Source organism: Ornithorhynchus anatinus, chromosome 2 (assembly GCF_004115215.2).
Source record: "Ornithorhynchus anatinus isolate Pmale09 chromosome 2, mOrnAna1.pri.v4, whole genome shotgun sequence".
Classification (NCBI taxonomy): Eukaryota; Metazoa; Chordata; class Mammalia; order Monotremata; family Ornithorhynchidae; genus Ornithorhynchus; species Ornithorhynchus anatinus.
The window spans coordinates 5,808,201-5,825,334 of NC_041729.1; the positions used below are offsets into that span (position 1 = coordinate 5,808,201).

At 61.4% G+C, this 17,134-nt stretch overlaps 1 protein-coding gene across 9 annotated transcripts in view; it reads right to left on the reverse strand.

The window, feature by feature from the left end:
- Positions 1–17,134, reverse strand: part of CIT (citron rho-interacting serine/threonine kinase) — a 165,091-nt gene that overhangs the window by 106,755 nt on the left and 41,202 nt on the right. For 7 of the 9 annotated variants that reach the window (XM_029051857.2, XM_029051843.2, XM_029051851.2 and 4 more), the window contains exon 9: positions 14,048–14,231. In XM_029051857.2, the coding sequence (XP_028907690.1) occupies positions 14,048–14,231 (184 nt within the window). The other 2 variants (XM_029051880.2, XM_029051872.2) reach the window with 2 other exon arrangements.

Consider the following 17,134-nt stretch of genomic DNA (forward strand, 5'->3'; position numbering starts at 1 on the left):
TTCACCGCCCTACCAGTGATAACGTCGGTATCGGTTAAGCGCTCACCGCGTCCTAAGGGCTGGGGGAGATACGGGGGGATCGGGCTGTCCCACGTGAGGCTCACGGCTAACCCCCGTTCTAGAGACGAGGTCGCCGAGGCACCGAGAAGCGACTTGCCCGCGGTCGCACGGCTGACGGGGGGGGCGGAGCCGGGATTCGAACCCCTGACCTCCGACTCCCAAGCCCGGGCTCTCTCCACTGAGCCCCGCCGCTTCTCTTCCCATCTCCTCCAAGAGGCCTTCCCCGACTGCGCCCTCCCTCCCACTCCCTTCTGCGTCTCCCCGATCTGCCCCCTTTATGCGTCCCCCCCCCTCCCGGCCCCAGAGCACTCCCGTCCACCTCCGCCATTCATTTATTTCTACGGATGCCTGTCTCCCCCTCTGGCCTCTGAGCTCGTCGTGGACAGGCAATGTGTCTGATTATCGTTCCGGCGTACTCTCCCAGGCGCTTAGTGCAGTGCTCCGCGCGGAGCGCAAGTGCTCCGTAAATACGAACGACTGACCGCGACGGGCGTCGCGGCACTGATAACGGTTAGGCAGGAGAGAGGCGGAACCCTGACTAGGAACAGAGAGAAAACCAGGGACTGGTTATCTCTCCTGGAGAAAGGGAAAGGGAAAGGGAAAGGAAAAAAGAAAAGGAAAAGGAAAAAGAAAAAAGGAAAAAAGAAAAGGAAAAAGGAAAAAGGAAAGGAAAAAGGAAAAAGAAAAGGAAAAAGGAAAGGAAAAAGAAAAGGAACAGGAACAGGAAAAGGAAAAAGAAAAAAGGAAAAAGGAAAGGAAAAAGGCAAAAGAAAAGGAAAAGGAAAAGGAAAAAGAAAAAGAAAAAGGAGAGAATACGTGAACGTGCACACACTCGCTCTAAATCGGAAGCTGCCCGTCCTCGGCATTTCTTGCTTAAAAGACGGCATGTTCAGCGTCCTCCCAAAGGCCGGGGGCCGATGTCGGTGCAACGACCTAAGCGTTATTAAAGCAAACGTTCGCCGAGAAGTAAGCGGATGTCGAGCGGGATCCGGAAGCCAGAACCAGCCGCCGCCCCCACCTACCCCCCCCCCCGCTTCCCAATCTCCAAGGCAAACCAACCGGATAGACCGGCTCCAACTGGAGGGAGAGGAGGAGACTAAAGTTACGGGGCGGTAGGTGGCCAGTTGGGTTCGGAGGGCGTCGGCAGTCGGGCCCGGGGAGTCGATTTTGAGCGGAGGTGTGGTGGGCGGAAGATTTGCAAAACGGCACCGGGGGTCGATTATTCCGTCGTGCCCAGAGCGCCCGGGCTATTGCCGGCCAGATGATGATGATGATAACGTTGGTGTCCGTTAGGCGTTTACCGTGTGCCGAGCGCTGGGGTAGATACGGGGTGATCGGCTTGTCCCGCGTGAGGCTCCCGGTCTTCATCCCCATTTTCCAGACGAGGTCACTGAGGTCCAGAGAAGAGAAGTGCTTGCCCAAAGTCACACAGCTGACAGGTGGCGAAGCCGGGATTTAGAACCCGTGACCTCTGACTCCTAAGCCCGGGCTCTTTCCACTGAGCCAGGCTCCTCCGCCAATGGCCATCAGAAGGCAATTCATTCAATCGACAGTACTTATCGAGCGCTTACTGTGTGCAGAGCGCTGTACTAAGCGCTTGGAATCGAAACAAGGAGAAAGGTCTCCGTAGGGGAGACGGAGAAGCAGCGTGGCCTAGTGGGCAGAGCCCGGGCCTGGGAGTCCGAAGGAGCTGGGTTCTAATCCCGGCCGCGCCGCTTGTCCGCCGTGTGACCCCGGGCGAGTCGGTTCGCTTCTCTGGGCCTCAGTCGCCTCACCCGGAAAATGGGGATTAAGACCGTGAGCCCCGTGTGGCACGGGGACTGCGTCCAACCCGGTGTCTATCCTAGCGCTTAGTACGCAGGCCGGCAAACAGTGAGCGCTTAACAGGTACAATTTAAAAAAAAAAAAAAAAAAAAAAGACGGACAGAAAGGAGCAGCCATTTAGGAGCACGGAGGAAGAAGGAACCGCCCTGAAGTCGAGGAGGAAGAATTCCCCTGCTCAGAAGGATCTGGGAGGGGAGGGGGGAAGAAAAGAGGGGCGACAGAACATAAAAATCTCCCTCGACACGGCCCGGCTCGGCCAACGAGAGGGAAACGGAACACCGACGGGAAAGATCGGAAGAGCCATCGCGGCCGTATCAAGTTGGAGAAAATAACAGGGCATGCGAGCGGAGCTCTGAGAGGCGGCTGGAGAGGCAAAACCGGGCCGAGATCGGGGCGGGAAGGAAGAGCAGGGGCCGTGCCCGAGAAAGACGACGGGTCCGGCCACGGGGGTGAGAAAGCGCATCCGGTAAAGGATACGAAAGGTGAAGAACGCGAGACGTAAAAGGAGAGAGGCCAGAGGGCAGGAGAAGTAGGGATGACGCGCGCTGCGCTCCGCACACGGTAAGCGCCCAGTAAATACCATCGACTGACACGGAGGGATGGCCCGGGAATCAGGGCCCGCTCGACGTGGCTCGGAGGCAAGAGCCCGGGCTCGGGAGGCGGGGGTCACGGGTTCGACCCCCGGCTCTGCCACTCGTCAGCCGCGTGACTGCGGGCGGGTCACTTCGCTTCTCTGGGCCTCAGTGACCTCGTCTGCAAAATTGGGGGTGAAGACCGGGAGCCTCAGGCGGGACGACCCGATGACCCCGTATCCACCCCGGCGCTTAGAACGCTGCTCTGCACATAGTAAGCGCTTACCCGATACCAACGTTATCATCACCGAGTAGCAAAGCAGCGTGGCCTGGCGGACGGGGCCCGGGCCCGGGCGTCAGAAGGACCTGGGTTCTGATCTCCGCTCGGCCACTCGGGCGACGTCGCGTAAGTCGCGTCACTTCCCTGTAAAATGGGGAGGGGGAGCGCGAGGCCCCCGTGGGACAGGGATTGTGTGCAGCTCGTATCTACCCCAGCGCTCAGTACAGCGCCAGGCACATATTCATTCATTCATTCATTCATTCGATAGCATTTATGGAGCGCTTACCACGTGCAGAGCACCGGACCGAGCGCTCGGAACGGACAGGTCGGTAACGGCCAGGGCCGGTCCCCGCCCTCCGACGGGCTCGCGGTCTAACCGGGGGAGACGGACGGTCGAGAACGACGGCGACAAATAGAGTCGGGGGGAAGGACGTCTCATTAAAACAATAGCGAGTAAATAGAATCAAGGCGACGGACATCTCATTAACAAAATAAACAGCCATTATAATTGTTACAGATATATCCGTTACGTTATCTGTACACAGTCGTTACGGTATATTCACGTCTACCGACGTCCGTCTCCCCCTCTAGACCGTCGGCTCGCCGTGGGCAGGGAATGCGTCCGTTCAGTGCCGTACTGGACTCTCCCAAGCGTCTAGCGCGGCGCCCCGCACGCGGCAAGCGCTCGATAAATACGACTGACCGGGCGAAACGGGGATTGAGACTGCGAACCCTACGCGGGACGAGGCCTGGGTCCAACCTGATTGGCTCGTATCTACCCCGGCGTGGAGCGCAGCGTCTGCCGCTTGGCGAGCACTTAACGAATACTGCAATTATCGTTAATACCCTGCTCTCTTCGCCTTGAATCCGGTCCCACCGGGAAACCGGGACCCTGGGTTTCGGTAGTATTTATCGAGCGCTTACTAGGCGCAGAGCGCCGTACTATAAACGCTTGGAACGCGCAATTCGGCAACAGAGAGAGACGATTCCTGCCCCGTGACGGGCTCACGGTCTAAACACACCCAAACCCAACCGAGCGAGAGGCTGGAACAACAACAACAACAAGAAGAAGAATTGTAATAATAATAATAATAATAATGGTATTTGTTAAGCGCTTACGATGAGCCAGACACTGAACCGAGCGCCGGTTTGAGAAGCGGTGTGGCGTAGTGGATGGAGCGCGGGCCCGGGAGACGGAAGGTCATGGGTTCCACTCCCGGCTCCGCCCCTTGTCCGCTGTGTGACCTTGGGCGAGTCACCTCACTTCTCTGGGCCTCAGTGACCTCATCCGGAAAATGGGGATGGACACTGTTAAACCCAAATGGGAAAGGATCTGCCGCTAACCACCCTGGCACAAAGTAAGCGCTTGACAAATACTAATCGTCGTCGTCGTCGTCATCATGATCGTTATAAGTAAATCAGTTTGGCCACAGGCCCCGCCCCGCACGGCGAAATTCCCCCGCACACCACGTCCCGGCTCCCAAGCCGTATCCCCGGGCCTTCCGGGACGCAAGCTTGCCGAGGGCAAGTACCGTGTCCGCTACAGTGAAGCGGCGCGGCTCAGTGGCAAGAGCCCGGGCTTGGGAGTCCGAGGTCACGGGTTCGGATCCCGGCTCTGCCGCTTGTCAGCCGTGTGACCCCGGGCAAGCCACTTCACTTCTCGGGGCCTCAGTGACCTCATCCGGAACATGGGGATGAAGACCGTGAGCCTCACGCGGGACGACCCGATCGGCCTTTGTCTCCCCCAGCGCTTAGAACGGTGCTCCGCGCAGAGTAAGCGCTTAACGAATACCAACATTATTATTATTGTTCTCTTGCCTTCTCCCAAGCACTTAATACGGGGCTCGGCTCACAGTAGACGCTCAATAAATTGATGTTTTTGTTTGATATTGCTATTGACACTGACTGATAAATCGATCAAAACAATCGATCGAATCAATCGAGTGATTAATAGGGAGCAAAAGCGGGAGGCCGCCAGCTCGGAGATCCATCCCGTCCCACCTCCAAACCTCCTGGCCCGCCAGAGGCGAAGACCACCTACGGGCTGAGGCAGAAAGGCCTGTATCGGATATGGAAGGGTGGAAGGGTGGCTCATCGATAATGATGATGATAACCCTGGCATTCGTCAAGATCTTACTCTGAGCCAGGCACCGGACTAGGCACTGGGACGGATACAGGCGAATGGGTCGGACACGGTCCCTGTCCCACCCGGGGCGCACGGTCTTTATCCCCATTTTACAGATGAGGGAACCGAGGCTCAGAGAAGCGACGCGACTCGGCCGAGGTCAAAGTAAACGCTCTCTTAATCCAATCACCCCCTCGATTTCAGCTCGCATCCTACTGCGGTGAAGACCCGAGGGTTTGCGGAAGCCAGGGGTGTTTCGGTTTATTTGGGGGGGGCTGGCAGCCTGGCTCAGCGGGAAGAGCCCGGGCTCGGGAGTCAGAGGTCGCGGGTTCTGATCCCGGCTCCGCCCCCTGTCCGCTGTGTGACCTTGGACGAGTCACCTCACTTCTCTGGGCCTCGGTGACCTCATCTGGAAAATGGGGATTGAGAGCGGGAGCCCCACGTGGGACGACCTCATCGCCTCGTATCCCCCCCGGCGCTTGGAACGGTGCTCGGCACCTAGCGAGCGCTTAGCGGATGTCAACATCATCGTTATTGTTATTATCCCCTGGGCCTCGGTGGCCCCGTCTGTAAAATGGCGATTGAGACCGGGAGCCCCACGTGGGACAACCTGATGACCCCGATCCACCTCAGCGCTTAGAAGAGCGGTGCTTGGCACATAGTAAGCGCTCAGCAAATCCCACCATCGTTATTATTAAAAAGGACCAGATCCCTAATTCTCCTCTACCCACAGGGGTCTCATTCGAAAACAGAAGACCGCCGACGGTGCCGCTGAAGCGTCGGGGCGACGATCGCCCGGCCCGAGGTTTCTCCTCCCAAAGGGGCCCTCCCTCCGTGAGACCCGAAAAGTGAAACCCGAATCCTAATCGGGAAGCGGTGCGGCCCAGCCCAAGTCGTCATCGTGACGGTAGCCGTTAAGCGCTCGCTACGGGCAGAGCAGCGTTCTAAGCGCCGGGGGGGATGCGGGGTCATCCGACTGCCTCACGTGGGGCTCGCGTTTTTTAATCCCCGCTTTTGCGGATGAGGTCACCGAGGCCCAGAGAGGTGAAGTGACTTGCCCAAGGTCACGCGGCAGACGCGTGGCGGAGTCGGGATCGGAACCCACGACCCCCGAGCCCGGGTTCTTTCCACCGAGCCGGGCCGCTTCTCTAGAAGGGGCGTCGGCCTGGGATGCGGAGGACCTGCGTTCTAATCCAGCTCCGCCATTTGCCCGCTGGGTGACCACAGGAAAGTCATTTCGTTTCACGGTGCCTCGGTCTCCTCAACCGTAACAAGGGGGATTCGAGACCTTTTCCCCCTCCTACACAGACCGTGTTCCGACCCGATCGACCTCTGTCTACCCAGGGCTCAGAACGCTCCTCGACACACAGGAACGCCACGGCTTCGCGGGCGGAGCACGGGCCCGGCAGTCGGAGGGACCTGGGTTCGTCCATTCATTCGACGGCATCGACTGAGCGCTTCCCGCGCGCAGAGCGCCGGACCGAGCGTTCGGAACGGACCATTCGGCAACAGACAGAGACGATCCCCGCCCGACGACGGGAGCCGGACGGACAAAAACGGGGCGAGGTAATCACGATAAATAGAATCAAGGGGACGGACGCCTCACTGACAAAATCAACAGGGGAATAAAAACGTAGACGAGCTCTGATCCCGGCTCCGCCACCCGACTGCTGGGTGACCTTGGGCCAGTCGCTTCACTTCTCTGGGCCTCAGTTCCCTCACCTGGAACGTGGGGATGAGGACCGTGAGCCCCACGTGGGACGGGGCCCGGGTCCAACCTGACGACCTTCTATCTACCCCGGGGCTTAGAACGGTGCTCGACGCGCGGTAAGCGGTGAACACCATCGTCGTTATCTTTCACAGAAAACACTTAAACACACGACGATCGTCACCGCGGAACTTTCCAAGCGCACAGTACAGCGCCCTGCACGTAGTAAGCGCTCGATAGATACAAACGAATGAATCTCCCTACGTCCAAGTGCACTCGACTTTGGCGTCCAAAATTTATTTTAGTCGAAGCTGATCGGGGCAATTATGAAAAATGTTTTCATTAAAAAAAAAATATCACCAATGAGTCAGGAAAGGCCACGGACCGGCAGTCGATCTAGGGACGCCGGTATTTATCTCTTCATCCAATCGTATTTACTGAGGGTTTACTGCGTGCCCGGCACCGCGCTAAGCGCTTGGGAGAGTAGAGACAACAATAAGCAGGCACACTGCCTGCCCACAACCCCTTCGGTGCAAGTGAAACTAAAAACGTAACCCATACCGATAATAATAATTGAGATACTCACTGAGCTCTTACTAAGCGCAAGGCACTGTACCAGACACCGGAGCGGATACAAGAAAATCGCGTTGGACACAGTCCCTGTTCCACGTGGGGCTCACAGTCTCAATCCCCATTTTACAGTTAAGGTCACTGAGGCCCGGAGAATAATAATAATAATAATAATAATGTTGGTATTTGTTAAGCGCTTACTACGTGCAGAGCACCGTTCTGAGCGCCGGGGGAGATACGGGGTCATCAGGTTGTCCCACGTGAGGCTCACGGTCTTCATCCCCATTTTCCAGATGAGGTCACTGAGGCCCAGAGAAGTGACTTCCCCAAAGACACAGCAGGCAAGCGACGGAGCCGGGATTCGAACCCATGAACTGTAAATTATCTATTTTTATTAATATCGTTTCCCCTCCGCCCCCGCCCCCCCCGACCAAGCGCGCTACGGGCAGAGAATGTGTCCGTGTACTGCTGCATTGTCCCCTCCCGAGCGCTTAGTACGGTGCTCGGCACACAGCACGCGCTCGCTAAATGCTAAATAATGCTAAACGATAAAGGGGTTCGAATCCCGGCTCTGCCACTCGTCAGCCGTGTGACCGTGGGCCAGTCACTTCACTTCTCTGTGCCTCAGTCGCCTCATCTGTCCAACGGGGATTAACCGCGAGCCTCGCGTGGGACGACCTGACGACCCTGTGTCTCCCCCAGCGCTTAGCACACGGTAAGCGCTTAACAGGTGCCAACATGATTATCATCATACGATTAAATGAACGAATGGCCTTCCGACTCGCAGGTCCGGGCTCCCTCAACTATGCCGCGCTGCTCCTCGACCGTCCCACGGCCCGAAGGCCGGCATCTAGCGAGCTTCCCTCGCGCCCCGGGCCTCCGTGCAGACGTGTCGTTCGTTCAGCGCCGTCGCCCGACATCTAATTCAATTAGCCATTAACAAATCTAGGGTCGGTTTACCCGGTACGACACAGCGGCGGCGGCTCTAATTTCCTCGCCAGCGTGAAGAAATGAGTAACGACAAAGGTAATCGACTCTTGTAAATAAGAACCCGTGATGTCGAAAATAGGGGGAGGGAGAAGGCGAGGACGGGAAGACCCCATCGCGGGCAAGGAGCCTCCGCCCGCTCGTCCCGCCGCGCCCACCGAGCGCTCACGACGCGCGAAGCGCTTGCGAGAGCGCGACAGGACGGCGAGTCCATTCCGTCGGATTCAGGGAGCGCCTGCTTGGGGCAAAACACCGCGCCGAGCGCCCGGCGGAGTACGGCAGAACAACAGACGCGCTCTTTCCCCCAGCGAGCTCGCAGTCTGGAGACGAGACGTTAGTATAAATAGATAGATAGATAGATAGATACGAGACATATCCGTTTGTGCCGGGGGGCTGGGAGGGAGGATGATTGAAGGAGCGAGTCAGGGCGGCGCAGAAGGGAGCGGGAGAGGAGGAGACCGGGGCGCAGTCAGGGAAGGCTTCTTGGAGGAGTTGGGCCCTCGAGAATAACAACGTTGGTATCCGCTGAGCGCCTAGTAGGCGCGGAGCACCGTTCTAAGCGCTGGGGGAGATACCGGGTCATCGGGTCGTCCCACGGGAGGCTCACGGTTAATCCCCCTTTTCCAGATGAGGGAACTGAGGCCCCGAGAAGTGAAGCGACTCGCCCACGGCCACCCAGCCGACGGGTGGCAGAGCGGGGATTCCAACCCGTGACCTCGGACTCCCAAGCCCGGGCTCTTGCCACCGGGCCACGCTGTTCGAGAAGGCTTCGAGGTCGGGGAGAGCAATTACCTGAAGGAGCCTGGCAGATTGTTCTAGGGTAATGGTGTCGGTACCCGTTAAGCGTTTACCACGTGCAGAGCACCGTTCTAAGCACTGGGCAGCGTGGCTCAGTGGAAAGAGCCCGGGCGTGGGAGTCCGAGGTCACGGGTTCGAATCCCCGCCCCGCCACCTGTCGGCTGTGCGACCGTGGGCGAGTCGCTTCACTTCTCCGCGCCTCAGTTCCCTCATCTGTAAAATGAGGATTAAGACCGTGAGCCCCGCGTGGGACGACCTGATCACCCTGCATCTCCCCCAACGCTTAGAACACGGTAAGCGCTTAACAAATACCAACATTATTATTATGATTATACAGAGTCATCAGGTTGTCCCACGGGAGGCTCCCAGATCTTCATCCCCACCTTCCAGATGAGGGAACTGCGGCCCGGAGAAGTGGCTTGCCCACAGTCACCCAGCCGACGGGCGGCAGAGCGGGGATTCGAACCCGCGACCCCCGACTCCCAAGCCCGGGCTCTTGTACTCTCCCAAGCGCTTCGTACAGCGCTCCGCACACAGTAGGCGCTCGATAAACCGGACCGTCGCCGGACTCGCCGGGGATACGCGCGGTGGGGAGGATCCCGTTTTAAAAAGGAAGCGGCGACTCCCGCGCGTGAGTGAAAAGGCGAAGGCCCGGAGATCGCAGATCATCGCGGGCCTGCCCGAGGCGGGACAGGCCGGCGGGTCCGCCGTCCGGTCTCTACGAGAAGAGGGGTCACTCGTTCAGTCCTATTTCTCGAGCGCTTACCGCGCGGAGCGTACCGTTACGTACCATCAGCCTCCTGGACCCTAAGCCCCGCGGGGCAGGGATGGTCTCTATTGCCGAATTGTACATCCCAAACGTTTATTCGTTCGTTCCGTCGTGTTTATCGAGCGCTTCCTTCGTGCAGGGCGCTGTACTCAGAGCTTGGAATGGACAAATCGGTAACGGAGAGAGACGGTCCCCGCCCTTCGACGGGCTCACGGTCTAATCGGGGGAGACGGGCAGGCGAGAACAAATTCATTCATTCGGTCCTATCCATTGAGCGCTTTACTGGGTGCGGGGCACTGTACTGAGCGCTTGGAATGGACAATCGGCAACAGATAGAGACGATCCCCGCCCAATAACGGGCTCAAAGTCTTGGGGAAACAGTGCCAATTTGCCCTCTTCGATTCACTCGTCCGTCGCCTCACCCATTCGGTCCTATTTACTGAGCGCCTGCCGTGCGGGGTGACCAGCCGGGACCACCTCGCCCGACTAGCTCCCCGACTAAGCCCCCCTCTCCTCTTCTCCCACTCCCTTCCGCGTCGCTCCGACCGGCTCCCTTTATTCCTCCGCCCTCCCGGCCCCCCCGTCTCTTATCTATTTATATTAACGTCCGTCTCCCCCTCTAGACCGAAACCCCGGCGCGTTCGCCGTTAACGTCGTTCCGTTGCACTCTCCCAAGCGCTTGGGACGGCGCTCCGCACCCAGTGAGCGCTCGGTCGATACGACCGGCTGACTGGTCGGCTGCGCGACTCCGGGCGATCCCTTCCGTCCACCCCCGCGCTTAGAACGGTGCTCGGCACGTGGCGAGCGCTTAACGCGCATCAACGTTATCGTCGTCGTTATTCTCGGTGCCTCAGTCACCTCGTCCGTAAAACGGGAACTGTGACAGCGGGCACGGGGCGCTCTGATAACCTTCTACCTCCCCCAGGGCTTGGACCGGTGCTTAGCACAGAGTAAGCGCTTAACGGATACCGTTACCCCTCTAGACCGCAAGCCCCGCGGGGCGGGGATCGTCTCTCTCTATTGCCGGATTGTCCATTCCAAACGTTTAGTACGGTAAGCGTTCAATAAATTCATTCGTTCAGTCGTATCTACCGACCGCTTACCGTGTGCAGGGCACCGTACTGAGCGCTTGGAACGGACGGTCCGGCAACAGATAGAGAGACGGTCCCCGCCCGACCACGGGCTCGCGGTCCGATACGCTTGAATGAATGAGGTGGAGAATCGACCGACTATAATACTGACGGTGTCTGTTAAGCGCTTACTATGTGCCGGGCACTGTTCTAAGCGCTGGGGGAGACACGGGGCAATCGGGTGTCCCACGCGGGGCTCGCAGTCTTAATCTCCACTTTACAGATGAGGCCGCTGAGGCGCAGAGAAGCGAGACGACTTGCCCGGGGTCACGCGGCAGACACGGGGCCGAGGCGGAACCCGAACCCAGGCCGGTGCCCTTTCCGCAGAGCCACGCCGCTTCTCGTCCCCGTGTTTTATTCCATCAGTTGACGCTGCCGGACGATTCAGATCTCAAAGAGGGTTTTTCGGCCTAGGTGGATCACGTTGCCCCCGTCGTCCATTTCACTTGCGGGGGCGGGAGGGAGACAGAGTGCGTGTGCGTGTTCGACGAGGCGCTAATCGAAAGAGGTTCCGGACGCAAGAGGGTTTCTCCGGCTTCCGAATTCCCAACGGAAATCGTCGGAGGGGACCGAGGCAGGAGCCCCAGAACGAAGGGAACGTGCAACTCCACCTCCCGACTGGGAAGCCAAAAGAAATGAGAAGCTGCGTGTGACTTAATCCAATCTTTTCGTGTGATCTGCAGAAGGAGACACACGACCGAGAAGTCTAGAAGAATTCTAGCGTGACCGCAACAAACCATCGAACCCGTTTAAAAAGAAAGGGGGGGGGGGCGGGGGGGGTTGAGTGGAGGCATCATTAGATGGCGTCCGTCTCTAAGCCTTCTCCTTGATCCTCTCGGGAGTCGGACGCCTTCCCCCTAACCTCTCGGAGGTTCCCCAGCCGCTCCGAAGGGGCTAAGATTCGCCTTTTGAAAAATCACATTGGGGGGGGCAGAGAAAACCCCACTCTGGACACCAGGTCTTTATTTAAACGCTGCCCGGGGCCCGGTTTTTTCTCCGGCATTCGTTGAGCGCTTACCACGTGCCAGGCGCCGTTCTAAGCGCTAGGGGAGATACGACATAATCGGGTCGGACCCGGTCCACGTCCCACATAGTAACGATAATAATCGAGGTATCCGTTAAGCGCCTATTACGTGCCGAGCCCTTTTCCAAAGCTCCGGGGCGGACACGGGCGCGTTAGCTGGGACCCAGTCCCTGTCCCAGGTGTGGTTCACAGCTTCAATCCCCATTTTAAAGAGGAGGTAACCGAGGCCCGGAAAGGTCAAGGGATTTGCCCAAGGCCACACGACAGACACGCGGTGGAGCTGGGATTGGGGACCCACCGCCTTCTGACTCCCAGGCCCGGGCTCCGTCCGCTCAGTGGGACTCGGTCTCAATCCCCATTTTACAGATGAAGTCGCCGAGGCCCAGAGAAGCGAGGCGACTCGCCCACGGTCCCGCAGCAGACGAGCGGCCGAGCCGGGATTAGAACCCGGGTCCTTCCGAGTCCCAGGCCCGGGCTCGAGCCAGTAGGCCGCGCCGCTTCTCGTGTCGTCGGATTCTTGTAATTTCTCCTGTTACTTCTTCAAACCAACTTCACTTTGGATCTCCCTCCTCACTGTTCCCGGACGAGCTCGGCCTCAGGAAAAATCTTTTCTGCCGGCCCGCAGGAAGCCACCCAGATCCAGTTCCCGGACTCCCCCGAAGCAGCTCTTCCGATGCCTCAACGGCCGGTTTCTACTCCCCGAGGGCCGCCCGGCTCTCTCCACCCACGGCTCCGCCAGCCCCCGTGAATGCCGCCTGCTCTGGGTTCGCCGAGACGCAAACCCCGGTCCTCCGACTCGAAATCACACCGACCGTCAACCGGTTCCGCGGAAGAGAGTCCGACCCCTCGCCCCCTCGCCCCCCCCCCGACCGCATCTCCCACTCGAATCGTGACATTCCCCCTTACGCGGAGTCGAACGTCCCGGACGACGACGACGGTACCCGTTCGGCGCTCGCCACGTGCCGAGCGCCGTTGCGGGCGCCGGCCGTTCCCGCCTCAAGCTTAGATCTCCTCGGAGGCACCTCCCCTCCCCCAGACGCGTCTTCAGCTCTGAATCCGAATCGTTTCGTTTCCCCTTACAGCGGCGGCGAACGTCCCGGATTCCCACCGGAAACACCACCCCAAGGGAGAAACCGTCCCGGGACGGGGTCCGGGATCCTCCCCCGACCACAGCGCGGGGCTCCGGGAGCTCTCGCCGGGCGGCCGGGGAGGTGACCGGCGCCGAGGAGGACCCCGGATTCGAGCCGCGGGTCGTGACCCGGGACGACCCCCGCGGCCGTCGGTCACACGGATCCGGGAAAACCCGACGGCGGGCCGACCCGGACCGTCGTCCCCGGCGAGGATCCCGGCGGGGGCCCTCGGAGGCGGGACGTCGGCGTCACGGAAGACCTACCGCCTCCGGGGGGCCGAGCTTCCGGATCGACCGAGACCGCCGCGTTTCGGATCGATCCCCCGGATCCCGGGAGTCCCCCGGCCTCGGCGCCGCGCCGCCGCGTCTCCCGTCGGCTCGGCGGCCCGGGACCCGCCGGGTCAAGGGGTTCACGCGGCGACATCTGTACTCCCCTTTCCCCTTCTCGGTCTGGGGGTTTCCTCCCCCTCCGCCATTCTCTTCCCCGAGCGGATCTCTGGGAGGCGGGCTTTCCGTGCAGAGGCTCCCCCGTCTCGGGCTCTCATCCGACCGGGCGGCACCCCGCCTCGCCGGGCTAGCGCCGACCCGGACCCGACGGCGCTCGGTCGGGATCGGCGCGGCTCCTCCCTCCCCCGTTTCAGCGGCGGCCGGCCCGTTCCTCAAACCCCGACGGGAGCCCCCCCCCGACCCTCCCGGCGCCCGGCCCGTCGGCATCCTTCGACCCGCCGTCGGAGACCCGCCCCCCCCCCCCCCCACCGATCTCTCGCCTCCTCGACCGTCCCCCCTCCCCCCGCGTTCTGCCTCGCCCGCCGGCCGGCTCCGGTGACCCCGAAGGGCCGGGGACGAAAGACCGACTCAAAGGGACCGACTACCTCCCCCCCCACCCCCGTGAAGCGCGACGGCGGGTCCGCGTGAAACGCGCGGTCCCGGCGGCGACGGAGAAATCTCGCATCGCCCCCCCCGCCCCCCCGCCCCCCCCGCCGGCCTCCAGGCGGCCGGTCCGAAGCGCCCCTCCCCCCCCCGACCCCGACCCCGGATCTCCCCACCCTATCCCGCTTCCCGTCCACTTACTCCGATCTACCGAGGCTCCCCGGGGCCCCGCCGAAGGAGAACCCCACGAAGGGCAGATCTTCGCCCGCGAAGCCCGCGGGGCTCAACTGGCGCGGGGCGGGTAGGACCCGCAGACCCTCCTCCGGCTCGTCGAAACTGGAGGTGTCATCGTCGGACCGGAGGGTAGGGACGAAGGGGGGAGGAGCTGGCGAGGAGGAGAGGGAAAGGGGAAGGGAAAAAAGGGAAAAAAACACAAGAGGAAAACAAATTCAGCCACACCGCTTCGCAGCGCACACCTCCCCGTCTCGTCGGCCGTTCGCAACGGCACTGCAGCTCCCGCTTTCGATCTCGCCACCGCAGGCGGACTGAGTCGCCGCTCTCAAATCGTATTACGGCAACAAGGGCTTAACCCCTCCCGTGCCAACATGGCCACCCCTCCGCAGGCAGACCGTCTCCCGCCCCGGTCCCACCGGCCTCCTCGGCTCACGCGCCCGCACGTCGGGAAGGAGCGGGAAGCCCCCGGCGGGCCGGGGGCAGACCCTCCCCGGCCGGCCCGGCCGAGGGCTCCTGATCTTTCTAGAATCCGTCTGTCGAGTCCCGCCGGGGAGGGAGCTGGCAGACCTCTGAGGAGGTAAACGCCGTTTGCTCTCCAACGCAGGCGAGGGGAACCGTCTCCGGGCCCCGCCCGCTCCGGGCACGGCGACGGCCTCCGCCTTCGCCCCGGCGCGGCGCCTCCCCCGGGCGGTCGGGACGGGGCGGGGGGAGGACGGGGTCCCGCCCCGCGCTTCCGAGGGGTCCGGAGCCCCCCGACGGGGCGGCGCCGCCGTCCCGGCCCCCGACCGCGCCGTCCGGTCGGAAACCCAAGCCCGGCTTCACCACGTGCTTCTTTTCGGCTCGCCCTTCCCGGCCCGCCGCGGTTGGATCCGCGGAGAGGAGCCCCGGCCCAAGTTCTTCCGGACGGGCCCCGGCGCCCTCTCCTCCCCGACGATCCGGGAGCGTCCGGCGGAGGGACGGACGTCCCCCGCCTCCCGGCCCCGCCGTCGATCGATCGGTCGACCGGCGGGATCCGCCGGGCGCCCGCTAGGCACGGCGCGCCGTGGCGGGGGCCCGGGGGAGAGCGCTACGGCGGAACCGGCGGGGCACGCTCCCCGCCCGCGGACCCTACCTCGTCGGAGCCCCTTCCCCCCGAGGGGGATCGCGACACCTCCCCGCCGGCGGCCGACGGACGCGGCCCCCCGGGGCCGTCGAGGTCCGCGGCGCCCCGGCCGGAGCCCGGCGGACGGCGGGGAGACCGGGACCGTGGATCGGGGCTCCCGGGGCCGACGGGCGGCGGGGAACGGGGAGCGGACGTCCCGGTGCCCGCAGTGCAGGTTTCCCGCTCCCGGCTCCGTGCGCGCTCCGGGTTTAACCCTACCCGGCGGCCTCCGAGACGGATGCTGCCGCTGGGCTGATTGACGGGGGCGGGATGAGTCACCGTTGGAGCTTGCTGGCTCCCTCTAGGTCCGCCAGAGCTCTTTCACAGCCCAGACATTTTAACTCCTACCTCTCTAGGTAAATCTGGGCTCGGGCCTCCGCCACGCAGGGGCGGCGGTCCGTTCCCGCTCGCGGACCCGAAGGGGAAGGAGGAGGAGAAAAAAAAAGGGCCCGCTCGAGATCCCCCCGGTCACCGCGACGCTCGGACGCTTCCTCGGAGGCTCCCCGAGGAGACGGCTTTCGGGAAGGGCCGGGGGGGGGGGGGGGGGAGGAGAGGAGAGGAGGGGGCGGATCCCGGATCGGCTTCTCCGGAGGGAGTCGAGAGTCCGAACGAGACCGTCGCGGGGCTTGGAGGGGATTGGGGGGATGAGGTGGCGGGGGGGGAGGGGCCCAAGGGGGCGAGGGTAGGATATCCGCATCTCTGGAGAGCTGCCTAACGTCTCCCCTCTAGTCGGGGACTCCCGAACGGGACGGGGACCGGGGCCGACCCCGATTACCTGCCCGATCGCCCCATCGCCCCGCATCCTCGTTTTGAGGCCCGCCCCCCCCCCCCCCCCCCCCCCCGTAGACCGTGAGCCCGTCGTGGGCAGGGATCGTCTCTCCCTGTGGCCGAACTGGACTCTCCAAGCGCTCGGTACAGTGCTCTGCACACGGTAAGCGCCCGACGGAGGATGACGTCGGTATCTGTTAAGCGCTTACCGTGTGCGGAGCGCCGCTCTGAGCGCTGGGGGAGATACGAGGTAATCGGGTTGTCCCACGTGAGGCTCACGGTCTTCATCCCCATTCTGCGGACGAGGTGACCGAGGCACGGAGAAGCGAAGCGACTCGCCCACGGCCGACGAGCGGCCCAGCCGGGATTCGAACCCATGACCTCCGACTCCCAAGCCCGGGCTCCTTCCACTGAGCCACGCCGACGACTGAACGGATGACTACCTTCCACCTGCCCCGGTGCCGAGTACGGCGCTTGGCACGCGGAAAGCGCTTAGGAAATACCGCCAGAGGAAGCGTTTAAACGCCTGGTCCCCCGCCCCCTTGGGCTGTGACCCCCACGTGGGACAGGGACCGGGGGTCCCGTCGGATTCCCTTGATCCACCCCGGCGCTTAGCGCCGGCTCTGCTCGACGCACGATGAGGACTTAGATACCCTTGTTAGTATTATTCTCTCACTCGAGGTTATTTGCAGGCCCTCTGCGTTTTCAGAATCTACTGGTTGATACCTTACAGCGAGCTATTTTGTTAAACGGCGGTGAAAAAGGAAAACTATTAGGCCGACTCCTTTAAACTTCCCACATCCTCAAGTTCTGCGCGCTCACGGTGACACGAGATCAAAAGCGACCACGCGACCACCCAATATCTCAAACTGTTAAAAAGAAAAAAATGGAGAGAAGGACAAAGAGAGGTTCTCAGGTGAAGGCTTAAGTGAGGTGGAAGCTGAGGAGGGGAATCAAGTCAGAAAATTACGAGACAGATACGCGATCGTAATTTTCGTTCCTTGAGGACCGACGGAATGTCAAGTGCCACAGCGGCCCCTGTAAAGAAAACTCATCTTCAGTGGAGAGAGGAGTCCACGCAGACACACGAGAGACACACAAATACTTGCATCGATTATATCATTTCTGAAAATAATTCCCTTTCT